At 39.2% G+C, this 27,889-nt stretch overlaps 1 protein-coding gene across 1 annotated transcript in view; it reads right to left on the reverse strand.

The window, feature by feature from the left end:
- Positions 1-27,052, reverse strand: part of LOC142152032 (uncharacterized) — a 62,975-nt gene extending 35,923 nt beyond the window's left edge. The window contains exons 1-14 of the mRNA XM_075208233.1: positions 26,665-27,052; positions 24,904-25,040; positions 22,210-22,537; positions 17,412-17,509; positions 16,574-16,667; positions 13,809-13,934; positions 12,157-12,282; positions 11,963-12,067; positions 11,679-11,867; positions 6,148-6,359; positions 5,191-5,419; positions 4,448-4,527; positions 2,727-2,811; positions 977-1,041 (exon numbers count right to left, since the gene is read on the reverse strand). Coding sequence (XP_075064334.1) covers positions 977-1,041; positions 2,727-2,811; positions 4,448-4,527; positions 5,191-5,419; positions 6,148-6,359; positions 11,679-11,867; positions 11,963-12,067; positions 12,157-12,282; positions 13,809-13,934; positions 16,574-16,667; positions 17,412-17,509; positions 22,210-22,537; positions 24,904-25,040; positions 26,665-26,853 — 2,063 coding nt within the window. The 5' untranslated portion in view covers positions 26,854-27,052. The remainder of the gene's footprint in view (positions 1-976; positions 1,042-2,726; positions 2,812-4,447; positions 4,528-5,190; positions 5,420-6,147; positions 6,360-11,678; positions 11,868-11,962; positions 12,068-12,156; positions 12,283-13,808; positions 13,935-16,573; positions 16,668-17,411; positions 17,510-22,209; positions 22,538-24,903; positions 25,041-26,664) is intronic.
- Between the last annotated feature and the right edge of the window lie 837 nt (positions 27,053-27,889).

Consider the following 27,889-nt stretch of genomic DNA (forward strand, 5'->3'; position numbering starts at 1 on the left):
CAATTTGAATTTTTTTCTCCATTTAGCTATGGAACCATATTTTTTATTCTGCTAGTAAATGCTAGCAATCTTCATATTAACACCATTACTGTGTACAAAAAGCACACACAGTACAAAGCTGTTACATTAGCAAAGCATAATAATAGACAAATGTGTGCTTGGAAAGTGTAACGCTTTATTACATCTAATAGACATAGTCAGCGACTCTCAGGAGAAATAGAGAATACAACCATTGTGAATATATATTGTATGGGAGGGGATCACAAAATAATTTAAGTCACTTTGTGCGGGAAGAGGCTCTGGCTTGGAATAGTAGTTCATAAAGAAAATCTGGCCACACACATTAAAATCCCAAAGTAAGTGACCAAATTGGACGAGATGCAACAACTCAGAGCTCCGTTTGAGCAGTTGGCTCTCCTCTGGCATCACCAGGGCATGTTAGTGTGGTTGGAAGATGGCCAAACACATAAACCAATCGCTGTTATCTGCAATCATCTTCAGACCCCATTTACCATCATGTCTGATAATTATCTGAATGATTTTGATACCACACATGTTGTGATAGCGGACTCATTGTAGTGTATGTGGAAGCATAATATTTAGGAATGATAGGATAAGGAGAGTTATTCCATAAGGCCAAACAAAGGGTGAGAAGATTCTGGGTAATCTCTTTATTTTTAAATTGGAAGCTCTTGCAAACAGTCTTTAACTTTTGTATGTGGTGTCTGTTTACCTCGTCTGCTGTACGGTGCTACATGAAAATTGGTGTTTTACAAGTACTAAATATTAACTGAAGCAAAAATAAAAATGTTATACGTATGAGAAAGCGAAAAAATTGCACAATACCCAAATCCCACAATGAGTTTATGAAGATAGTGAGAAACCCTGTAGATTTAAACCCACATAATTCATTCTTGGCATTGTGCTGTAGGAGACTGACACTGTGGTGAATAGAGAGTGTAAGGAAGTAACTCACTGAGCCTGCTGAAGCTCTGCATATATGTCCGTCACTTGTGTAGTCATTTCATCTGAGCTCTCCTGCTGTGGAAACAGATTCATAATAAGAGTATTAGTAGTGCCACTACCTCTATCAATTAATGGCACAGTTCTCGGAAAAAGTACTTATGTATTTATGTATCTGTGTGACTCTGTTTGTACACCTATTTAACAGATGCTTAGTTACACTTTAACACAAAAAGTTCACTGGGCCAGCCCGAGAGAACTTTAAAAATATTGTGGGTATATATACTTAGCAGAGGTAGACAGTAAACAGAGGGAGAGTCCAATATATAAAAATTAGGCAAATAGATCTGCTGGGATTTTAAGTTTTATATGACAACATAAGAGGGACTGTGAGTGTGAGAGAAGAGAGAAAAAGTGATGGATACAGAGTGATAAGATGAACTATGTGTGCAGGTGCAGAGATCACATCCATATTATTTCTTCTATTATTTTATTTAAAAGTTCCCTAGTAAATTTGCAGTATTGAAAGAATACTAGCGTCTCCAAGTTCTATGAAACCTTTCAGAAAATGTTTATTTATTTCAAGGTTGACATCGCCATGAAAACACATGACAAGCAAAGACAAACTTCATAATCATAGAAACCAGTGTCAAATGCCATGTGCAACAAGTATAGAATAGACCATGAACAGGCCCAGAAGTTCCGTCAACCAGATGATTTACTATAGGGGGATCGATGATTTAAAGGCGCATGAGGGTGTGTCAGATGGATGTCAAGGAAAAGAGGAGGGGGTTCAAGTACTGGGGAGAGCCAGACATCAATACAGCTTTGTACAAAAATGCAATGCATCAATGAAAGCACCTGAGTAAACCGGCCTTATAGAGTTACCCATTGGATGAATGGTTACTAATACATTCAGATTGTGTTCCAGACTTTATTGATGACCACCTGGAAGTTGGGAGTCAACAGCTTATATGTATTTTCCTTGATCTTGACACAGAAAGTGCCATTATGTAAGCTGGAGATATATTCCATAGATGCTAGATACCGAATTATGTTAAAATCTTTATTATTTACAGGTTCTACTGGTTTCTTCCAGTCCTTGGCTATTTTAAATTTGGCTGTATTGCAAATATGGCTAACAAGTCTATCTATGGATTTGCAAAAAGAATTCATAAGTTTGCTCAGCAACACAATAAGTGGATCGGGGGGGGGGGGGGACATCAGTTATTTGTGCAATCTAAAAAGTGGTAGAAGAGGAAATTTAAAAGTGTGTGACAAAAAATGCAATGGGACTATAAGTGAATTTGATCGTATTACAATGAACACAGTAGAAGAAGTGGCAGTATGGCATACAACCACCACCACATCGAACACTGATAAGTACATTTATGTAATAAAAATACATTTATTCCAATATGCTAACATAGATACCTGTATCTGTTCCTAAAAAAAAAAATTACATTTGCTTGGATAGACTAAGAAATATAAAGTATATTGCCAGAACGCCATCCAAAACTTGAAATGAAGTAATAAGTATGTTGTTTCACTCTCTGTTTACCAGTGGCTCTTTTTGTTCCTGAGTGTCTCTGGTGTCAACTTTTCTTATTGATAAGTGTAGATTTAGACAGGTGAATTAATCTGAAGCTTGGGTCAGAGGAAAATCCTGAAAACATGGTCTGCTGGTGCTATATGATAACTGAAATATAAGAACATGCTCTCTCTCTTGAGTGTGACGTACAGTACTTATCTTGTGCCCTTACCAAGGAGTTGTGACTGTGCTGTAGATGCTGTTTCTGTTCCAGTTCTTTTTTTTGCTGTGTTAACTGGTTGTTCTCTTTGTTTAATCTGAAAAAAAACAAAACAATTTCAATATAATGTACCCAGGTGTGAATTTCTAACATAAATGGTACATGTTCACTTCATCAATAATTGCCAATAAAACAGTGATTTTAAATTATATTTTGATCATTTTTGTAAAGTGGGGTCACTTTGTAACCTTTACATGACCCACCTCAGAAATATCAACCCTGAATGAATTTAATAGTCATAAAAAGGTAGGTAGTGGGAAAGGTTTTACATGGAATATGTCAAGTATTTGTGGGCACCATAGCAAATATTTGGTAAGGGTCCCCGTGTACAGGGAAGTCAACCCCCTCATCTGTGGGCTTCATAGCAGCTGCACCCCATGCACCTATGGTACTTACATCCTTGTTTACCAAACAAAATGACTGGAAACGAAATAAGAATATGGTAAACCTTGGTCATAGTACACTAATGTTGGTACATACTAGATTAAAAATATTTCCATTCCTTTGAACTCTTACCATACATGAGTCTTGATAGATAATTATTTGTTGCCATGGATACCATTTATCTTTTTCAGACACAACCAATATGTATATGGTAATAACACCAGTAAAGTATGAAAAGCTTTTAGGGTCTTGGATTAAAATGTGCACCTTCTCCTTTCAATGGTAGAACTAAGCAGTAAATAGTAGCACAGGACAGGGAAGAATATGATGTCTATGATGAAAGTATATTAACACAACATTTGCGATATAAGCAAACCTTTGATCATTATACCACAAGCTATGCATGGCCGGGCTCTTATTCTGCTTGGACCAACAGCAGCCAGCAGTTAATTTAGTGCAACTCATTGTAACTACAAACCTGAGCCTGATGAGTATGACAGCATGAGACTTCACCTTATTCTCTATGCAACTCAGCACATTTATCAGTGCACCTGCTATTGGCTGCTCAGATTAAGGTAAATCAGGCCAGTTTGGTGATACTGGTACGTGTGTAGACAGCCTTAGGTTAGGTACACACTGAAGTGTTTTTGTCCAATAATAGGGCAAATCAGTTGACATACGATCGTTCGATCGAAAGTTGGATTAGTGTGTATAGTGACACGATGGTCGAAAGTCGTGCCAAAGTGTCAATTGTCGGCTCATTTGGTTGGTTGCACTGTTTAATATTTTCCAACCAATCCACCTAACGATCATGTAGTGTGTAGTATTTTCCGATCGATCCACGACCAACTGCCGATACTTCCTCGAGCTGCGACTCCTTTGGGGGGTGTTTGTGTTAATGTCTGATGCCTGTACCAGTCCCACGTGGTGTGGTGTCCACACGCCACTCATTTTGTAATTAGGTGCTTCTGGCAGTAAAGCAATAGGAGGTGTCTATTGCATTAATGCGCATAGCATATGTCTATTATTTAAATTTCTTGGGGCTATTTTTACATAGTCGTTTAAGTGTGTACAAATTTCTAATCTTAGCACACGACAATATGGCGGTTAAAAGTCGCTTCCTGGACGGTCAGTCTTTCGTTAATTGTCACATGACTAGTGTGTACGCATTAATCGTCCGCGTGATCGGACCTTCGGTGGAAGGGAAAGTCATTGTAAATAACACGTCGGTCAGAAAATTCTTCAGTGTGTACCTAGCCTTATTCTGTATGTCATCATCTATAACCAACCTGCTCACAGCCGCTCTGAGTTCTGACAGCTCCTCGTTGTATGTCTGAAGCATTTCCCAATGCTGCTGTAACTCTGTATTCTAGGGAAAGGGCAGAGTGAATTATATATGTTAGAAGGAAACATTGTGATTTAAGGTTGTTCATAATGACTCTCCCAGCCATGCCTTTTCCTACATATCGCAGATCACAAGACCCATTGGGAGACCTTCATGAAAGTGGAAGAAGTGGCATTACTAATGAAATTCTCAAATAGCTCCAATTTGAATCTATTTTTCTTCATTTTAGTTTCATAAATTCCACCTATTGTGTTATGTGATATTTTCTACTTATAACTGTTTGATTGATATTCTTTGCACATGATAGGTGACATATATTAGTAAGTATTCTAAGGATACTGGAATAGATGTTATAATTTTCTTGGAGTCCATGCTTGCAAATTCTGCTCAATTGCTTGCATAGTCATCCTTGATCTCCTTTCCTACCTAAGGTCCTTCCATGACGTAAAATTAAAAGGAGACAGATGATTCCTCCCATATTTGACATAAGTAAAATTGGGATTTTTCAGTTAAACATCTTTAGACTTACTACAATATGGATATAAGAAATTGCCCAAATAAAAAGTTTAATGCCATAATGCTTAGCAATTTTATTGTTTTAGTTCCATATTTTGAAGTATTCAAAATAATTAATTAAAATAAATTTCAGAACAAGGCTATAACTTGTCCTGAATCATGTTTTTATACCTTATCATCAGCTTTCTGACACTGAGCTCTTTCCTGCTCCAGCACCTCCTCTGTATTCTTCAAACTGACAGCTATCTGCTGCCATCTTTCCTTCCAGTACAGTGTGACCTGCTGTTGCTCTTGGATTTGAGAGCCTAATTGCTCATGTGCTTGGTCCAGAGCTACCTCCAGGTCATGACAATGGGCACGTAGTTTGTCTCTTTCATCCTGTAGGTGTGTCTGCGAAGCTCTGCAAGTCACAGACAACAACTGTTGTAATCAGTTGTAAACTAACACAAGCTTGTCTGAGGTTTAAAGGACATTGTTATTTGTGTGACCTATGCTATTAAATATAGGGCGGTACTGGAATTGCTGTATGTGCTGATCCACTGCATGTCTACAACAGCTTTGAATTTCATATAGGTCAGTTCTACTCCAGGCTTTTAACTAACCAGTCTCAGGTTAAACTATAGACAACACTTAACTAAAGTGACAAGGCATTGAGAGCAAGGAAGAAAAGCTTCAAAGATAATTCCATCATAAAGAGGCATTTATTACAACAATAAAATGTAAAATATCTAAGAAATATGCTTTAAACCTACGTCTCTATATACATAATATGCAAATTTAATGTGTGCGTTTAAATATTTATTGTTATTATTATTATTATTATTACTACTACAGTGCATTCTGCAATACAAATCATCATAGCTATCTGTAATTATCTGTCAACAGTTACAACAAAATCATTTGTTAGATTTTTTGGACTATGACTAACATTTCAGGTTCTGCTAGTGCTACAGTGTCTTCTTCTACAGTTTTAACTGTTTCCTGAGCTTAAGTGTATTAATTAAGTATAAATGTTTAATTTTTAAAATGGTGATAGGAGTAGTATAACTTGTCCCTCTGTAGTTTATAATAATTTCTAGGTGTCATGCATTTTCATATCTCTTTCTGCCTGCGATTGCCCCATGTCACCTGAGCTCCTGGACACTGCTGCTCTCCTCATCATTCTCCATGGCGGCCATCAGCATTTGCTTTTCTTCTAGGAGTTGTTTGCGTTCAGCCTCCAGGGCAGCTGCAAGGTTGCTGGAGATCTTGTGCTCTGCCTGGGTCTGGTGTAACTCCTCTAGGGCACTCTGGAGACTTTGCTGTGTTTGTCCTAACTCTGTTGTTAGCTTCTCATTCACCTGTTCAGAATATACTGCTACAATTAATTATGGGAGAAATCCTTCTTAAAAAGGAAAAGAAATACCTTTCTGCGAATATAATATCAAGTATTTTATGTAATAAGAAACAAAGACTATATAACATCTCCTTACTGTAAATCCTTAATAATTTCATGGCAACTAGTGAACATTATGCTATGGCTTAAAGGATAACTTCTTCCAAAACTAAAAATTAGATTTTTGTACTTACCGTAAAATCTGATTTTCTTAACACAGTTGGGGGTAGACTGCTCACCATGGGGTATAGAGGGCGCTGTGTGGAGTAAAGCACTAAACAGTCTTGTGTAGCCCTCTACCCTCCCCCTCTATGCCCCCCTTGAACGGACTCACAGTTATTTAACTTACAAAGCCTCAAAAGAGGGCAAAGCCACATTCAACAGAACATACAACAGAACAGGTCTTATTTTGGATGACACATCCACGGTACACGGAATTGAGGATTTTGTACTGGGAGTTAGACAAACGTGCCAACCCAGAGGTTTCACATGCTGCTGGTTTATCGCTTTTTAAAAGACAGATGAAACAGCTTATTGCCTTTCCTTCTTCTCCTCAATTAATGGACATGATTGCGGAGGCATGGAACAAAACTGACCACCGTTTTCACATGCCAGGAAAATTTAGAGCCTTTTATTCTCTACCGGTAGAAGACTCTGAAAAGTGGGAGACTCTCCCAAGAGTAGACCCCACCCATAGCCAGCTTGACCAGAACCACTACCTTGCGAGTGCAAGAGGGAGCTTCATTTAAAGATGCCACGGACAAGAAATTAGAGTTTTTTGCGCCGTTCGGAATATGAAGCCGCTATTTTCAGACCTGGTATGTCTATAGCCTGGGTATATAAGGCCATTTAATCTTGGACGGAGCAGTTAGCTAAAGGAATCTGGGATGGTTCTGTCACGAGCCGCGGCAGTACGCCGCATCCTGGCGTGAACTAGCAGCTGGGCGCATGCTTTAGTTTCTATGCACTGTTATTATCCTTGTGGCATAGATGTAGGAAAATGTAGGGACATCCTCCAACTCCAGGGGGAGCTCTCATATGATTTAAACTGGTTCATTTATATTTTTATACATGCTTCCTGGTTATGTTATTACCTATTCCAGTTCTAGCTAGTAATTAATTAGCTGTCTCCTGAGGCTGATTGTCAGCCCTGTCCTCCTCTGTCCTGATTGGCTCTTAGTACTACTTAAGGCAGTGTGCCTTACTGCCGGTTATAGTGTTCTGTTCCAGTACTGCTGCCTGCTCCTGTTCCTGTCTTTGGTATTGAAGCCTGTTATTGATTACCTGTGTATGACCTTTGCCTGTTCCTGGATTCTAAACCTGTGCTTCTGACCCTGATCTATTGCCTTTACCCGGATTCTGAACCTCTGCTAGTGACCCTGACCTATCGCCTGTCCCTGGATCCTGAACCTGTGCCTGTGACCTTGACCCTTCTGCCTGTACCTGACATTCTCTCTGGTGCTCTGTCCAGTCAGCTGATCTCTGGCCTGCTGCTATTCCGTGTGCTACCTCCTGTACCTGTGTGCTGCCGTGTTAGCATAAACTCATACTACTCTGAGCATAAAACCTGGGGGCATCCGAGTACCTGTGAGCATAACCAGTCTCTACGGGAAAGGCAGCTGCTAAAGGTGAAGACCTCTTCTACCTGTTCTATGAGTTTATGCCGCACTGGTAGCCATAACACATTCCCCTGCAGATGAATTATTATAGGATTGTTGAACTCACCGTAAAATCCCTTTCTTGTAGTCCATTGGGGGACACTGTGCGCCCACCCTTACTTGTAAGTTTTACGGGTTAACTATGTTATGTTGTGTTGGTTGACTTACTTTGGGCTTTGTTAGACATAAACTGAGTTCTCTTCCTGTGTGAGGGGCATAACAGGGGTGGAGCTACACTCACAGATTTAACTGTTTAAGTGCCTGACTCCTGGGACCATCAACTTTACCCCTATGTTTCGCAGTGTCCCCCAATGGACTACGAGAAAGGGATTTTATGGTGAGTACAAAAATCCTATTTTTCCCCCAGTGGCCTGAGAGATTAATATTTCTAAGGCCGTACCAAACAGTAATGAACCATCATACAGCAATGACTCTAGGGCTTTCCTGGATCCAGTATCTGCCTCCCAATATCTAAGCAAAAGCATGAGCCTAGCCACCACAACCAAAGAAGTCCGGGACAGTCCCTGACCTGCGCCAAGAACCATATCTCCCAAAAATTCAGCTGCTCCTGAAATGTGGTCTGCCAAGGGTGACAATTCAGCTCTAGGCACACCAGATTGAATGCCACTTCTGAGAGAAATGGACTATTTTTCCTCTGCTTTTATTACACATTCTACGGCTACAAAGTGGAAGGAGGCACCCGAAACCAAATAAATGGATTTGCATTTCCTATCTTTGCTGTCTCTTAAGTTAGCAGCACTATAAAGTGGAATGATAGTGGATGTATTTAAATGTGCAATGGGAGCATCCACAGTTTCCCATGACACCACATTCGAATCTGGAAAAGAGTAATAGAGGCGAAACCGTCTAGGCATCAAGTATCGACTATCTAGTTTCAAATTGGCCTCCCCACCCAAATGTCAGACAATTGCGGAGAAGATGTAAATTAAATTTACTATTTATTTTTCTGTTTAAACAGAGAAACCTGAGAGATCATCTGTTCTACTCCGTTAATGTTTAACGCCTGTCTTCTCGCTAGGATAAGATATATCACTCCCTGCCTGCTAGTGGAACCATCCTCTGTGGCTGATAGGTCTTCAGTATCCAAGGCTTCTAAGAGTTCACCCTCCTCCTGAATGGAGGGGTCTCTATCAGACTCTAGCAGCTCCTTGGTCTGGGTCTGTATGTGGTGCACATGCTGCCTACCAGAGGAAGGGGACTCCAACATCCTTTCTAGGGAGGAAGAAACTCTAACTAATTCCTGGACATACTATTCCAGATTCAACATCCAGTGGGGTTCAAGTGACGTTGCTGCTGCATCAGGGGCTCACTGAGACGCCTTTCGCAGGGGAGAGACGCCCGTAGACTGAGTTTTCAGGGAAGGATTAGGAAGATTATCAACCACCTACTGTCCCAGGCCATGAAGTGGCTTGTCTAACCTCGCCAGCTCTCTAGATTAGGCTGGTTCCATCATGTCATAAGGTCTGACCTTCTAAAAAGCAGTTTAGTTTGACATCTGAAACAAGCAAAGTATGTGGCTGAACCGGTTCCAGTGGACTTGGATTTGGAACGTATCCCTCTTTCTGACATAATATAATCACAGAGAGAGAAAGGAGAGACACCCGAAACACAGTGTAGTAAAGAAAATGATCTAGCAGTTTACACACACAATACTTTACAGTCCTATTTCAGGACCACTGATAACTATATAACTGAGAGAAACAAAGCCTGGGAAGGAGGGAGGTACCTCCTCCTCTATGTCCAGCTTTCCAAAATGGTGTCTTGTTATTCTATGACTTACGGGAGCTGCGCCTTACACAGCCCCCTACCAGTCAGTATGCCCCTGCTACCTGTAGTCCAACGCTGACTATCTCCTTTGATTTGATGCAGCGTTGAGACAGATGCAGGCAGGGACATCTGGCAACTTCGGCTCAGCCCTGCAGGGGGAGACTGGAGCAGGTGACTCCTGATCTATCCTGGTACAGCAGCTGGGTCTTTGGTCACTGCTTTAAGTGACCAAGTGACCCTTGCACCAGGAGCACCAAATGTTGGAGGGGGTGGCTGTAAGTGCTGCTGGCGCTCTCCTCCCAACTGCGGCGTTCACCCTACTGTGGATGTTCCTTGCAAGTTTGGGGCTGCATTTCAGCAAATGGAGTTGGGGATTTGTCCTCAATGCTGAGAAAAAAGGCAGGTACTTATCCATCATGCAATACCATCACGGAGGCGTCTGGTTGGCTCCAACTTTATTCTGCAGCAGGACAAGGACCCCAAACATATAGCCAATGTCATTAAGAACTATCTTCATCGTAAAGAAGAACAAGGAGTCCTGTAAGTGATTATATGGCCCCCATAGAGCCCTGATCTCAACATCATCGAGTGTGTGTGGGATTACATGAAGAGACAGAAAGATTTGAGCAAACCTACATCCACAGAAGATCTAAGGTTAGTTCTCCAAAACGTTTTGAACAGCCTCCCTGCCGAGTTCCTTCAAAAGCTGTGTGCAAGTGTACCTAGAAGAATTGATGCATTGATGCTGTTTTGAAGGCAAAGGGTGGTCACACCAAATATTGATTTCATTTAGATTTCTCTTCTGTTCATTCAATTTTCATTCATTTTTTTAATAGATAGAAATACTATTAACACCTCTATTTTTGAAAACATTCTTACTTTGCAGCATTTTTCCATACCTGCCTAAAGTTTTGCACACTATGGGCCTGAGTCATTAAGGAGAGCAAAGCATAAAAAAGGAGTAACTTTGCAATTGGGCAAAACCATTTCGGACTGGAGGGGGAGGTAAATTTAAAATGTGGAGACGGATTTCTCATTGGGATAGGGCATGTCCTAAATCAACTATAAATTTCAGTGTAATAATAAAGCTATCAAGTGTTTGTGTGCTAGATGAAAAAACAGCCACTATTTAACTTTTGTGCAAAATAATAACTACTTTGCACCCCTTGCATTGTAACATGGTTTGTCCCAGAGAACATTTACCTTTTTTTGCTTTACTTTCCTTAATGAATCAGGTCCTGTATATATATATTCAATTTACCAGATTCTCTGAGGTGCATGGGTCTAACAGCTCTACCCTGCATTTGACTTTCCTCTAATCACTCGGTCAATTTAAAAGAAACTGTGGGGGTGTTGATGAGCATCCCCTGTAACCTTCAGTCTCCGTTTGAAACATGCAGGAAGAGGAGTGTGAAAGGTGGTGAGCCCACGAGAGAAACTCCTGCGGATCAGGCGGCCAGAGCATGGAATGTATGTGACCATTAGTTTTATCTCATTGAACTCAACACAGTACTATTATTTTAATTTTGTGGAGTTATCTTTTGAATTTATCGTAGAAAAATTACATTTCATTGTATCCTGAAATCCTGAGATATTTATGATATTGTGCTGTTTTATATATATATATATATATATATATATATACACACACACACACACATACACACACAGACACACACACAGATATAAAGCGTGAAGTAACGTAGGATGTGAGGAATACTTTTTTCACCAGTACAGACGATTGAAAGGGGGAAATCATATAGCTTATGTTCGGATATCGGATAGGAGACAATGCAGTTATGCTCAGTTTATCTGGAGATGTGTTTTGCAGTGCTTACTTGCTTCAACATCAGTAGTTCTTCCTTCATCTGCACCTTTTCTTGGTCTTGTCTGTTGGCCTGGGCTTTGGCCCCAACTAGCTCGATATGAAGGTCGCTCACCTGGTCATTAAACCCCTCCCGACCTCTCTGGGCTCTCTCCAGTTCTAGAGATAGCTCCTGTGTACGCCGATGAAGCTCAAGCTTTTCCTATGCGGAGGGCAGAGTTTGAAGTTACTTGAAATGGACTTTAATCTATAATCTAAAAGGTACCATCTTTGTACTCAACCTACCAACAGATTTACCTGCAAAAAACGCTCTCTGTCTGTTTGAGCAACCTTCAATCTGAGAGTGAGATCTGAGACCTTCTCCTCTAGCCTCATTACTTTGGAGGACAGAAGTTCTTTCTCCTGGTGGAAACAACATCTTTGCTAAGTTAGAAAGTATAAAAGATGACCATACATACAGAAAACAACTGTTCCTGTTGCTGGACCCATACCATATTAATATTGTTGAAATTCAGCTGAAGGTCAGCAAGCTCATTGTACAGGTTCTGACGAGTCTGGAGTGTATCTGTTACTCTCTGGTTTGCTTCATTCATTTGACTAAGACTCTGCTGACTACCCTGAAAACAGAAATGTGTACTGTGATGTATTAAACCTGTAAAAACACAAAGTATCTCCCTCAACCCTAGGCAGTCAGTTCCTTCATATTTTGATAATTTTCTGTCTAATGTCATGGAAATGGTTCTTTTGCGATATTTGGCTTATTACATACTAAGAAACACAATAAAAACTTGCTTTCACTAACATTTATCACACAAAATTGCAATGCATATCTGCACTTGCCTGTGTGTCTGCAGCAGTACAAATGTCCTATGATTCCTTCTGCACAAGAGAACAGAGGACCACATAGACCCAACACGCTCGCTGGGTCGATGTGGTGCTCTGTTCTCTTGTGAGGGTGGGCAAGGGGAGGACAGAGGGTTTAAATAGTTAAAGGGAAAAAAGAAATGCTTCACTCCCCAACCCCCTTTCCCTGCTATATAATATAAACATGTTTTAGTAGGAAATGAGCACAGGATAGGGGTGGGATAAAGGGAAGGAACACAATGGGAATGGGTTAGTCGGAAAAAGAGAAGTGGTACAGGGTTGGACTGTCCCTTAATAGTGGTAATTTAGGTAGCAGGGAAGCAGAAGGGTTAGATCTATTTCTGGATTTCGGAATTAAACCACGCCCAATTTGTAGGATTGTGTTAAAATGTTATGACTTGTTATGACTTGCTAAAACATGTTTTATTACAGATGGGTCACAGTTGAGGAGTGAAAGCTCTGGAGTCAGCAGCAATGAGTGGCACAAATGTGGACAAGGGGATACTCCCCCGCACATTTCAGCTGAAGTACACAATACCATCCTTGTGGGGGTCCTGTTGAAGCCAAGAAAAGGGCAGGTAAGATCTTCATGGTTAATGCGCAGAAGACAGCAGGGTGCTCCCAAAGTTTATGGCTGGGGCTGGCATCTTGCAGTGTTGTTCTTTGCCACCAATTCAAAATTCTAATCCAAGTGTAACTAAAGCTGTGAACTTTGTTTTGTCACAAATTAGTCTCTCTTAACTTAATGGGAGTGCAAGGGTATCAACCAGTATGCGGTCTAAATGACAATGTGTTTTAAAGAAGGTGTGGTTTAAAAAAACAGGCCTTTGTTCCATGTCAGCCTCACTACCTGAGTGGCGAGTTTGCATTTCACTGGTGTTTGAAGCATAAATGTTAGTGTAGGACTTGCAAAACTGAGAACCCTTTCATTTCATTTTGCTAGATACATACAAATTTGTAATAGTAAGAACACATGCTGACAACAACTGTGTTTTTTGTTTGTGTCCATATTGGACATTTATATTGCCATGCAGCTGGTACAGATGATAGTATGTGATTAACAAAGTAGGTTTATGTCTTTTCTATTTGGTTTAAGGGAAGATGCAATATTTAAATGAATATAAGATTGATTGTGCAGAAGGGAAATTACAATGAGGTCCCTGCTTGCGAAAGCCACATTGATGGTTACTAATCTAGAAGGTCTGGTTTTGGCATTGCTATTTACATATCAGCACCTAATTGCAAGACACAGCTATAGGAGTGTGACCTCTGGCTGTACCTCTCTAAGTTTTCTGAGATCCTCTACAGCCTGGTTCTTCTCTGCATCCAGGACTTTTACACGATTTCGGAAATATACAAGGTTTTCCCTGGCTGTCTTCAATTCCTTATTCACATCATCATTTCCCTTGGAAAAGATTATAAAGAGTAAACAGAATATAAAAAAAATAAAAAGAACAAATGTATTATTATTGTTTATGTGTGTAATCATTACAAAACCTTTCCATTCATCATCATTTATTTATTTATATAGCACCACTAATTTTGCAGCACTGTACAGAGAACGCACATCAGTCCCTGCCCCATTGGAGCTTACAGTCTAAATTCCCTAACATCAGGGGCTGGCTGGCAGACTTTAGCTCAGAGGGCAAGCAAACAGCACTGGCCCATAAGTAGCGGCCCATCCTTAAAGGGTGGTTTTCGGTACAATATATTTATCAATATAAAAAGAGGCCGTTTTAGTGTTTGGAGGCTGATTATAATGGAATTTATCAAAATGCAAAAAATCTGTTTGCTTTAAAAACCTGATGTTTTTGCCAGCAAAAGGGCTTGTTTTTGCTATATACTAATAGGGTTATTTGTTTTAGGGTTAAACTAAAACAAATAATATGAGGGGTGGTACTAGGAGGAGAAGCAGAGCACTAGCTGTCAATCTGACAACCTGGCCCAGAGCTGGATTAAGGTTTTGGGGGCCCAGGGCAAGTAAGACAGTGGGGGATCTATGATGTAACATTTTAGACAACTTTTAGACAAATACACAGGCAATACCGTGTGCACTACTGTTAGGTACACGCAGTTCTGCCTTTATAAGCAGTACAGGTTGAAGCAGGACATACCTGTCAACTGTCCTTGTAGTCAGACCAAATCTTGACAAAGAGAGACAGCCACCCAAATTCAGGACTGCTCCAACAGTTTCAGGACAGTTGGCAGACTGTCCTGCTCTCTCGTACCTGTCTTGTCACTTTCACTACTTGTGGCTGCTGATGTATTTAGCTCAATTCCTGCTTGTCTTGATCCTGGAATGTTGGATGCCCTATTTGGAAAAAAAATGGGTACATAAGATTTAGAAAACTCCAACCAGCCCTGGCGTTAAGTCATTAGCACCCACATTTTATAATTAGGCTTCCCCCATCCCCTACATTAAAACAATAATATTCACATTTGCTAAATAGATCTATTTTCCTCCAACCAGCCTGACATTAAATAGTATTTCCATTTAATATATTAGACTTTTTCCCTCCCTACAAACAGCCCCAGCAATAAATTAATAGCATTTGCATTTAATATAACCATTTCCCACAACCATCCACTGGAATTAAACAATTCATATTCATTCACATTTAACAAATATCCCTCCTCCCAAAACTCAGCTCCACATTCAACTACTAGCGCCAAACCACCCCAGCATTAAATTAAAGGTCTCGTCAACTCACCTTAAATTAATAGGTCCCACTATTGAATTAAATAGCCCCATCATCACCCCACAAAATAGCACCCATTATTAGCCCTCATCTGCACTTCACCATTAATAGCCTACCTCCCACATTATATTAAGACCCCCCCCTTCCCTCAGATATTATATTAACATACTGCCCCCTCACACACTCTATATTAACATACTGCGCCCACACACACATATATTAAGATACTGCGCCCACACACACATTAACATACTGCACCCATACCCACATACGTACATATTAACATACTGTGCCCACACACACACATATATTAACATACTGCGCCCACACATACTATATTGACATGATGCCCCCCCACATGGGGACAATTTTCACACATTGGACATCGGGTCTCTAAAAGGCCACACAATAGGGAGGGATAGAAGGTGGCTGGTCCCGAAGAAGGGGCCAGCCACCAAGCAATACAGACGACCGGCCCAAAATAGACTTTTTCTGTCTGGCCTAGCCCGCCCCAGCCTAACATACACACACATAGACTAAGGTCAATTTGATTGCAGCCAATTAACCTACAAGAATGTTTTTGGAGTGTGGGAGGAAACCGGAGCACCCGGAGGAAACCCACGCAAACACAGGAGAACACACAAACTCCACACGGATAAGGCCACAGTCAAGAATTGAACTCATGACCCCAGAGGCAGAATTGCTAGCCACTAAGCCACTGTGCTACCCACAATGCATTCTATCCATTGATATACAATGAATGGTATATAAATAGTAAAATATATTTTCTACTACAAAATTTAAACTTCATACAAGTTTATGGATTAAACTGTACGATATCCTTTGTACAATATAGGTGACATAAATTAGTAAGTATGTACAGGAGACTGGAATGGCTCTGTTTAATTTTTGAGTTTGCGCTAGCAATTTCTGCTTGAATGCTTGCCATGATCCTTGCTCGCCAAGCTAACATTTTTCCATGTAAAATAACAATTTAGCATCAGTAAAATTGGAATTCTTTCCAGTCCTAGCACCTCCTCTGTATACTTCAAATTGACAGATATCTGCAGCAATCCTTCCTCCAAGTACAGGGTAACCTGCTGCTGCTCCTGGATTTGGGACTTCTAATATACTTACAATTATCCTTAAAAGTTGTGGTACATTACCAATGATATACAGTCAATGGCATATAAGTCATCACTTATATGGATAATTGTAGAAGAGTACACATGTATAGTACACACACATATATATATATATATATATATATATATATATATATATATATATATATATATATAACACTTGATGACGAAACAAAACATAAATCATAGAATGTTTTTACCATAGATATTTTCTGGTTTATCAACTCATTGGTGTGGTTGAAATTTTCCAAGCTAGATTTGGCCATCATCACTTCCATCTCCAGATTAATAATCCTGATGAGAAGACAATCACGAATGCATTTAACAAGCACAAGCAGAATATATTTTCTCACTGCAACATTTTCTCAAATCTCTACTAGTCTAACCCCCATAGATTAAAGATGGAGTCACACACCAACACAATTCCAAATATTGCTATATAGTTATAGTGTAAAATAGCATTAGAAAGTTGTATAAAATGATAAATATGAGACCGTTACAGTCTATACCAGATCATATGTAAAACAGCACTATTTCAAAACATTTGTTTCAGTGTAATGATGGAAATATGAATAAATGCAGCAATTGTAAAAGGAAGCCCATGCAATTGAGTTAAGTGGATAATAATGAATTTTGACCATTGTGTGTTCTTTGCATGTTTCAACCATGTATCTTGTTTATTGTGTGAACTTGTCATATATATGCTATTGGTTGTATTATTCAGGATAACCTTGTGGATATTTTCTTGTTTTGTTTGGCAATCTACATATTTTAACCTTTGTTGTTTAAAGGCTTTCCTTATCTTTCCACTTATCCTTCTCCTGTGTATATCATAGCCATAAGTATTGACAAAAACTATTCAAATTAATTAATCTTTCTAGATTACTAAACTCTGCCCTGAAAGATTGCAAGTTGGGGTTGGCAATCAAAGTTTAGGGGAGGTTTTTTAACATTTGTTTTTTTTAAAAAAAACTTGATGAGTTAATTGAGACTGATGGGTTGCTCCTATTAATTAAAAGTAAAAACAAAAAACCTTACCTGTCTTGTAGATCTCCCCGTTGTTTCTTGTCCTCAAAGCGTGACACTTCCAGCCAGCCTTTCTCTTTTTCTAGCTGGGATATGGAGGACTCTAGTTGCTAACAGAAAAATCACAGTACTAAAAATGACACTACTAAAACAAGACGTGTATAAAGACAATGACTGTAATGAAAATATATAGCATGCCCCTTTAGTGCACTTTCATTGTTTACCAAAAGTGCTCATTGATATTTGCAAGCTCTCATGAGTAATAGCTTATAATGATGTTATGTAAATAAAAGATAATGATAATGAACATGATAATAATGAATGCATGCCTAAAATAAATACAGTAATGTAAATATATTACTTGATAAATAGGAATTTTAATGTTATGGGTCAAAACACAATCATTTGTTTTCATGGTGTTTAGTTCTATCTTTTGAAAACTATTAACCAACAATTAAAAAGTAATTATTCATCATATTTTAATATTATTTTGTACAAGTATATTACTTTATAATTATTAGAACTCCATACACAGCACCAGTGAAGGGAAGGCATGGAGCTGTTCAGGTGGTGTATCACATAAAGCTGCCTGTCAGTTCTGTCTCCTCAGACATTCACGAACCATGTTCAGTTTAAGGGGTCAACTACTAAAGGTCGCTTAGCGATAAAAATGTTAAGGATGATTTCCTAGTCGCCAAATCTATTAGAAGAAAAAACGACCTATAAAAGACCAGTTTTCCAAACCCTTGAGAAGACACCATCTCGCGGAGATCACAGATTTCTCAGTCATAAGTATAGAACAGGTAAATCTATGAAGAATCGATTTACTAAAGCAATCTTGGTAATCCCCCAAAAACTTTCCGACAGTTTTAGACACTTGAGAATAGTTCACAAAATGTAAATGAATGGACCCAATGGGTTTCTACATGTAGGGCATGCATTTTAATGAATGGGCATTTGGGAGCTTCTCTGAGGTTTTTAAACCACTGGTGGATTCACCTTTTTATATTGATGGCAATTGCTAAAAATGGCTGCTTCAAAGATTATAGAGTTGGGACAAAAAATGTGTATTTTTCAGTGAATGCTAGTGATTTAAAAAAAGAATCTTGGCCCTGGAAACTTTACCTTTAGTAAAACCTGTTAGTGAGGAGATCTCTGTTCCCTATTATATGTAAAACTAAATAAATAATGACTATACATTGCTTTTTGGATACCTCTGTTAAATGAGACATACACTAAAAGTGCTGATTTATTTAGTGTCTAATCCCCAATTATCAGCCAGAGCAGTTTACTTTAGAACTTTATTCTACCCAAACTTTCTGTCTGCACACAAGCTTTTATGGAGGGTCTGATACAGCAACCATCGAGGGGTACTTGGCACCGTAGGCCCCACTTCCCCTCAGAAATGCTCCTAGGGTGCTGTACCACCTTCCTACTGCTGCTTACCTTGTGTGGAACAAGTGGTAGAGGGCACAGCAGGTAGAGGAGTGAGATATATAGAGAAAAGTATTTTGGCTGATGGGAAAATCATTTTTATATTTGATGTCACACAGTCGAAGTGAAGGTTGTCTATTATATATATATATATGCCTCCAATATGAAGTTGAACAGCGATATTACCGATGAGGAAATTGAGAACACTATTAAATCCCAAAAGCCCTCCAAAACACTGGGGCCCAACATCTTATTATAAGACCTTTTGCATGTAGCTTAATCCCCCATCTCCAATGTTTGTTTAACTGCATCCTAAAACGCGAGTACTTCCACCCAGATACTACTAAAGCTAACATAATTGTGAATCCCAAGCCGAGTAATGACCCTACCATATGCGGTAATTACCGCCCAATCTCTCTTTTGAACACCGATCTAAAGATTATTGCTAAGGTTTTAGCCAACAGACTGAATCTTCTCCTACCCAGTTTGATTCACCTTGACCAAATGGGCTTTGTCCTTTCCAGACAAGCGCTTGACAATACCAGACGTATAATTGACTTGATCCACCTCACTAATAAAAACAAAATTCCTTCTCTCGTCATTGCCCTGGATGCGGAGAAGCCTTTGACCTGGTATCATGGCCATACATGGTTCTCAGCATTCAATGCTTCGGTTTTACAGGCAAACTTCTTAAGGCCGTTGGCGCACTTTTGCAACCCATCCACCTCAATCACTATTAATGGCTTAGCCTCCAGACCCTTTTCCTTGACTAACAGAACTAGGTAGGGCTGCCACCTTTCTCCCTTGCTAAATGCCTTGGTTATCGAACCTCTGGCCAGCAGGATACGAAACAACCCTGACATCCCTTTTAGCAGATGATTTTCTGCTATTCCTTACTAAACCATTTGTGTCGATCCCCAATATCTTCATGGAACTGTCTGATTTCAGCAAGGTTTCGAGGTGCAAGGTCAACAAAAGGAAATTTAAGGCGTTACCTAAGCACTTACCCAACCCTGTGAAAAAGTGCCTCAATTGAGTTTTTACTTCCAGTGGCAGACTGACTCACCTAAATTGGGGTCGAGATCACAAAGATTTATGACCAACAAGGCTAATTTTCCTCCACAAGTTTGAAGAAGACCTCCTTCACTGGGAGAAACATTTTGTTTCATGGATATGCAGCATTGACGCCATCAAAATGAACATTCTCCTTAAAATACTTTATCTGTTTCAGACTTTGCCTGTCCCTGTGCCACCACCAAACATCGTCTCCATTAAAACTGTTTGCTTAACTTAATTTGGAATTACAGAAAAAACAGGATTAAGAGAGACCTGCTGGCTAGATTTGGTGGACTTGGCCTTCCCACTTTCCGCAGATATTACCACACCACTCAGCTGTGTCAATTGCTATCCTGACATGTTGATCCAAATGTTAATGGCTGGGTGGATTTAGAAAATTAATTGTTTGGCACTAGCTCCCTGGAGTTTATACCTTGGCTACTCAAACCACATAAACCTGTCTCAGCCTGCTCCGTACCAATGGTGAGCCTTAAGCTATCCGTCTGGGACTCTGTGGATGGGGGTCTCTCCCTGTCATGCCACTCCTCACAGCTCACCTTCTCTTTCCACGGCACAGGAAGCTGGCATGGCCCTGGAGTGGAAAGCTGTAAGAATGACGCGGTTCCATCACATTGGGAACAATTTTGACCCTAGATCATTCTCCCATATACATAACAGACACTATATTCTCAACAAAAATTGTTACCATTTAGGGGATCTGCGTTTGCATAATAGACAGTTAGTGTATGCACTGTGGAAAAGCCCAGACTTCCACAAATAAAAAAAATAATAATAAAATTATTTATTAAAACAAAAAGCTAAAAATTTTAAAAAATATATTGCACATGTATTCAAAATGTATTCAAAGAATAAAGCATTGTTTTCATTGATTTTTTTTCTGTTATCACCATCCTGAGGTGGTGATAACAGGACAAGTATTGCATCAGTTAAACAGGCTTCCCCTAGCTCATCTCCGGCGAATCTCATCGGTAACGCCTTGATGTATAGGTTAAAGCACAATGTCCATTAAAAATACCAGTTTCCATCAGCCATAGGCATTTTCTCTTTATGATAAATATGCCCTTAAGAGCTGAAGGCTGTTTTCTGTGCTTATTCGCTACTTTATAACTGGGAAGAAGAGTTATTATTATTATTATTATTATTTATTTATAAGGCGCCACAAGGTTTCCACAGCGCCGAACACAGTACAAACAATGGACAGTACAGGGAATAACAGTACAGAACAATAAACGAGTAATACCTAGACTTCAGAGACTCCAGGCAAAACAAATATAATGGAGTTGGAGCAGAAGGGAAGGTAGAGAGACAGGAGGGAGAAGGGCCCTGCTCATAAGAGCTTACATCCTAAAGGGAGGGGAAACAGACAGCCGGCACAAAGGGAGTCAGAGGAGGGGAGCAAGCGCTCAACTCTACAGAGGAGGAGCCAGGAGATGAGATTGAGCATAGAGAGAGGGTTAGGTGGAAGGCTGGTAGGCTTTAAGGAAGAGATGGGTTTTGAGTGCCCGTTTGAAGGAGCACAGGTTAGGGGACAAACGGATGGAGCGTGGGAGGTCATTCCAATGCAGGGGGGCAGCTCGGCAGAAGTCTTGAATTCTGGAGTGGGAAGAGGTGATCAGAGTGGACGAGCGTCGACGGTCATTGGCCGAACGCAGGGACCGGGCGGGAGTGTGGATGGAGAGGAGATTGGAGATATAGGGGGCAGTAGAGTGGGAGAGGGCCTTGTAGGTGAGGGTAAGAAGTTTGAACAGAGTTTCTCCTTTACTAACTTATCACCCTGGGAGTATTGCATTTGCACACTATCTAAGGCTGGGTACACATTACAGAAAATTTCTCCCGATGTGACATCTTTAACAATTTTACCAACAACAGAAAAAAAAATGTCCTGATCAGCATGCCGATTCATGTGTACACACTATACACATTTTTACATCTGCTAAAAAGATTGTGACTCTGCACACTCCATAGTGATCTATGGACTCTGCTGGTTGTGAGTGCATACACACTGCAGAATTGGAACGCCAATGTTCCTTCATTGAATATCAATTTTTAATCCGGTTTAAAAATCAAACGATATATGCTTTGAAATGCAACGTTGCAGCCTACACACTAATGCATTATCGGACCGAATGGTCGTTTATCGTTTGACTGGCCCGATAGTAGGCTAAAAATACTGTAGTGTGTACCCAGCCTAAGCTAGGACATTTCTAGCTGGAAAATCTCCAGCATTTAAAATGCCCATATAATTCCACCATAAGAATCTCTGCGCTAAGGAAAGCATATATCTGCTTCAGCATCTTACTTTCTGCTTTAGGGCCAGTAGCTCTATTTTGGCTCGGCTTAGTTCCAATTCTTTGTCCCGCCTTTTGAGCTCCTCTGACTGTCCCTCCAGATTTCCCTGAGCCTCCCTTAGGCGTTGCACAAGATCTGCACGTTTCTGGGCACTTTCCGTCACAGATGCCCTGAGGTCCATTTCTGATCCACTCCACCCCTTCCGGCTAAGTGGCACTCCAAAGCCACACTCCTCTGTAGACCAGGTGGAGAGACGAGACATTGAATTTCTTCTTGACATGGGAGGGCTGGATAGATTTCTAGCATAATCTGTTCCGACTGGTAATTTAGTGTAATTACTGGGGGGAAAAAACATTGAAGTTAAAAAACTCAACAACATAAAATACAACTATTTTAGTTGTACTGTATTTATATTACTTTGTTGGATAAAGTTGAATGTATTTTGTATATATAAAGTTAGATAAATATAAGAAAATGACTTTGAAAGCTGATTAGCTTAGTGACCATTTACAGACAATACCACATAGATACTTGATAGAGAACTACACTCTTTTATACTCTACAGTACAATATAGCAGGACATGTGATCGTCCCAAACAATAGGTTTTCTTTTAATTAAATTTCACCCATTTCATATAGAGTGTGGATAACAAATGGACAAAAATCCCAAATATGATCATGAAAATTGTTGTTAAATTTATTTTTACAGCCCTCCAAGACAGTGATTTCAGAAATATTAACTTTTACTGTGCATGAAAGGACTAGTCCTATGAGAGAAAGTTTGATCTGGTAGACCTAGTTGAAATTGTTGTATCGGTTTAATCGAAATCTCGGAACATTCAGTAATATGTCCCCTTTGACAGCGAAACAATGGAAAAATTTACAAGAAAATTTTTTGATCTGTACGTGTGTAAGTACGTCAAGTGTTCCTAACACACACACCAATATTACATTGCATTGATGTAATCACTACCAATTATAATTATCATGAAACTATTTTATGTTATATTATATTATATTATGGGTGTACTCCAGTATCAGGACGACTATGGTTAGGTCAAGGAGCACACACATGCTGCCCCATTTATATTACATAATACAACAGCTACAGAGACTTTTGGTATATTTAGTAAATACTGGCACTAGAAACTGCATAGTACACAAGTAAATAAGTTATACACACAAAGTTAGAAGAAAACACAACCATGGTTACATTTTTAAAGCAAAAGTAGCACAAAACACAATAATGGCCAGTTACAAAGCTGCAACAATATTACAGTGGAAAAGCTGTTTTATTATGCACTTTCTTTTGTTACTGCACCATTTTTGTGGGAAAGTGCATGGCTTAGGCCATGAAGATAATGCCAACCACTAGTGTGCTTTTACTCCTGCTGGGAGTATCAGGGTGTTCCTTGCCAAGTACAGACGTGGTGCTAAAATGTACCCTTATTGTACCCAGATGCAAAAGCGAGACTTCATGTTGTGGAAAAAAATTCACATGAACTTTAAGGGATGGGGACTGCACAATTAGGGATGTATCTTTTTTTTAACACTTTATTTAAAAAAGGAAATATGAATACAAAAACAATGAGCATTACCAAAAAAAAAAAAAAAAACTTCCAAGGTATTCCCTCTCAAATGTTGTCATATATAAAAGTGGGGAAGGGAGAGGGAAGGAGGAAAGGGTAGGTAGAGAGCTAGTCAGAGGGACAAGTACAAAATAAAAAATGAACGCTAGAGGGTGGAGGGCTAGAGGTATACATTACACGTTCAAATAGGGATGTGTTTTTGGTTTAATAGGTGGCTGCATAGACTTCCAGACCTCCCAGAAACAAGCTTTATTGTAACTGTGTGAACATAATTCAAAATAAAATTTCACATTTTGGGTGAAGTGTTTCTTTTCTTGATTAAGTGGTTTTATTTTGATTAAAATGCATGTTTTTTTTTATCTTTTGCCCCTAGCGTAAATGGCATCCTATTCAATGTATTGAATACCACCATCTCTAAGGTGGTTATAAAATTAGTTATTTTTATGTAGTACAAAACCTCTGAGAAAAGGACATCCCTTTTTTTTCTCACTCATATTTCTTGCTTGCAGAACAAAATCTTATTTTAGCGATTGGGGTCTATTTATGAAAGGGTTTGCTGCAATAAGGGAATTAATAATAAATAAAATCATAGTTGCAACTAGATTGGCAGATTGGGGAAGTTTGGGGTAATACTGTGGTCTTTCCACACAAAATGTGTGTAAATAACTCAACTATATGTATTATGAAAACTCAACATTTAAACCAGGGCAAAAGAAAGTAATGCTACTGTAAGTGACTCAGTATGCACATATAAAGTGTCTGCTTTCTAGTGTAATGCGTGTGTAATAGAGGTAGATATGCTTGGCCAGTGGCTACAGTAGTTTGTGTTTGGACAGAATCATTATTTTGCAAACCTAATAAGGACAACTACATTTGTTCTCTCTCAAACATGCTTCGTGTCATTGGCAATATCTTCTCACATTATCACAGTATAAATAAAGGTTTGGCCTGCAAGACTACTTTCCTGGAGCATCACTCTTCACCTTTCAGAAACTGAAGTGGAGCAAGACGACAAGGTTAACAATACACTTTTACTTTTTATATTCATTTAATCTTCTTATTTATAACTTGGCTCATTGTTCAGCAGTGCACTGAAAGGCCACATGCAACTGTACCTGCAGCATTCCAGGGAGTGGATCCCTCGCAAGGGACTCACAGACCTGGCTCTGTCTGTTATTCGTGGACTCAGAGGACCTCGGCTGTAATCTCTCCCCTGTCCCATCCAATTATCTGATTCCAAGTGTCCAGCATCCTTACCAGGGACAAAACAAAAATCACATCACAGTGGAATATGATTCAAAGAGACAATGTACTTCAAACCACTTAAACTTTTTTTTTGTATGGAGGAATAACGTCACTAAAAGGGTTATACTAGTCTTGATATACAACTGTTTATTAAATTACAATAGAAAATCCAGTAAGAATACATTCAGCATACCTCTTCACTCATGTCAATGAAGCAGCCTTTGCTAATCATGTATTATCTTGGATTTCTGTGGTCATATTGTGATACAACTTATCACTTTTCATTTGTATTTTGTAGATCAATAATATATTATGCACTGTGATTATTTTTAGCTATGGCAATGGCATTTTGATTCCATATTTTTTTGTACACCATTATTTTAACTATAAAGCTTCAAGCATTATTTAGGTGCATTTAGTATATGTACACTTTAATAAAGAGTTCAGATAGAATTATTATTTAAAGGTAGATTTACCTGCTGAGTACAGATGTGCTGTTTTTTTTTTTTGCTTCAATTAAAATTATTTAAAGCTCTAGAAATGTTAAAAGTCATCTGTACCATCCAGTACAATAGCAAACATCTTGCCAAGTACTAGGTTATTACAAAATATAGAAATTAGAGATATTAAGCAACATATAACAATAAATAAAAAAATGGGTTTACTCTTTTCAATGGAAAAGTTCACAATGCAGTGTAAATACTCATTCTTAAATGGACAGCTGAACAAGGCAGCCTTTTTATGAACTGGACTAATATTCATCACACTGCAACATCAGTGCCTCATTCAACTAGTGACCAGATCCAGATTTATGGAAAGGTTACATAAGCCCAGGACTAAAGCAGAGGAGGAACATTGCTCATAATTGTGTCTTGTGTTTTTCTTATCGTATGTTCTCACAATGCCAGCGTAGGTGTCCTCTGGGTGCTTCTGTTATGTCCCACACCCCAAAAACATACTGGTAGGTTATTTGGCAACTAAGGAAACAAGTCCTAACGTATACCTTCCAACATTTAAGAATCCTAAATATGGACACGGCCACACCTCCTCCAAAACGGGCGTATGGCTGCATAATGTTAGGGGTGTGCCGACATCATAGTGGGTGTGGTGATCCAACTTAATGGCGCTTCTGAAGCCCTTGTCTGCCCCATCCCATCTTCCTCCGTCTTCTGGTGCATGCATCACTGCTCACTATGGTAGACGAGGACATGCCTTGCTCACCACAATATTGGGAAGTATTCTCTAGAGTTTATGTATTTGTGATGCAAATTAGCATTCTCTGTGCAGCACTGTGTGTTAAGTTAGTGCAATATAAAATATAATAATAATAATAGTGACAATAATGTGCTCAGTTTGAAACATGGAACGTTAAAAGGGAAGGGGAGAAAATTGGGAAACATAGAAGATAAAGGCCTAGGTTAACAACAAAAATGTCAATCCAAGCCAGATTGTAAATTAATAGGCTGCTTTCTGGTGAATATCAATCCAGCCAAAACAAAAAGGCTGCCTCTTATGTGTGTAGGTGACGGGATTACTTTAGCTACAATACTACTGCCACAAAAGTGTTTTTATTTTTTTTATTTTATTTTAGTATATCTTGGGATATACTAAACAATATGTAGAAGTCTCACCTCAATGTTTCTCTCTAGCTCTGACAGACCGAATGCCCTTGTTGATTCTAGCCCATGCCTGGTACTCCCGATATCTTTGGAGAGCCAACGTGGAGACCTCCTGCCGACATCCACATGCTGTTGATAGCTGTCACTAGTGCCATAACGTGAGGGCAAGCTGACATATCCATTACAGACTTGGTACGACATTTCTAAAGTGCAAAGTTCCAGGAAATGGGATAATGATGCTGTAAAGTTTAAGCAATTTTTATTCTATACATTGTGGTCAAGTAATATGTAGAGATATCGGATGTAAGATCATTGACCTGTAAAGATAAGCATAATATTAAGAGCTACATGCATGACTTATTTGGATCAGTTTGCATTTTTATCACACATAGGTTTTTGCATACAGAAGTGGAGGAATATAGATTAATATCATAAAACAGTCATCTCATATTGAAATGATGGAATAAATGGCAAGAATGTTAGGTTATAGTTTTATGTAGACAGTGTGAAGTCTTTAATGAAGCCTTTTATGCTGTGCTCAGTAAGAAAAAACATAACATGGAGATAATGGGCCTGCCTCATGTCCGGATGCAACATGCACGTAAATTGCGTTTTTAAAAATAGCACGGAACCAAACATACCATATTCAAATCCAAATGGATCTCAAAATATATTTCTATGTAAATCTGGGGGGAAGTGCGCTCTGCCTAAACAGTACTTGCCTTCTGTACCTTATACAAACAGACTGCAGTATACACACATGCATATGTACAATTAAAGGTCACATAAAAAAACATACCTTTATTGAATGATAAAATAAAATAACTCTCAACAGTATAACAGTATAATAATTAATATTTATTTTCAAATAATTTTTTTACCCAAATTTTTTTTAACTTGTGGCATTCTAGGAAAATTTGCATGTGTTCACGTGTTATGTGCATGGGTACTGCTTGCTCAAAACACAGATAATACACTTACACTGCGTTTGCTTGTGAGTGGATGAGAAATGTAAATATATAATCATCATCATCACCATTTATTTATATAGTGCCACTGATTCCGCAGCGCTGTACAGAGAACTCACTCACATCTGTCCCTGCCCCATTGGAGCTTACAGTCTAAATTCCCTAACATAATCTAAAGAGACCAAATTGACTGATAAAATTGTCAATTGCGTGATGCGCTTAGCACTCATACAGTGATTGACGGGTGTGCACAATGGTATGGAGAACAT

The sequence above is a fragment of the Mixophyes fleayi genome, chromosome 4 (assembly GCF_038048845.1).
Source record: "Mixophyes fleayi isolate aMixFle1 chromosome 4, aMixFle1.hap1, whole genome shotgun sequence".
Classification (NCBI taxonomy): Eukaryota; Metazoa; Chordata; class Amphibia; order Anura; family Limnodynastidae; genus Mixophyes; species Mixophyes fleayi.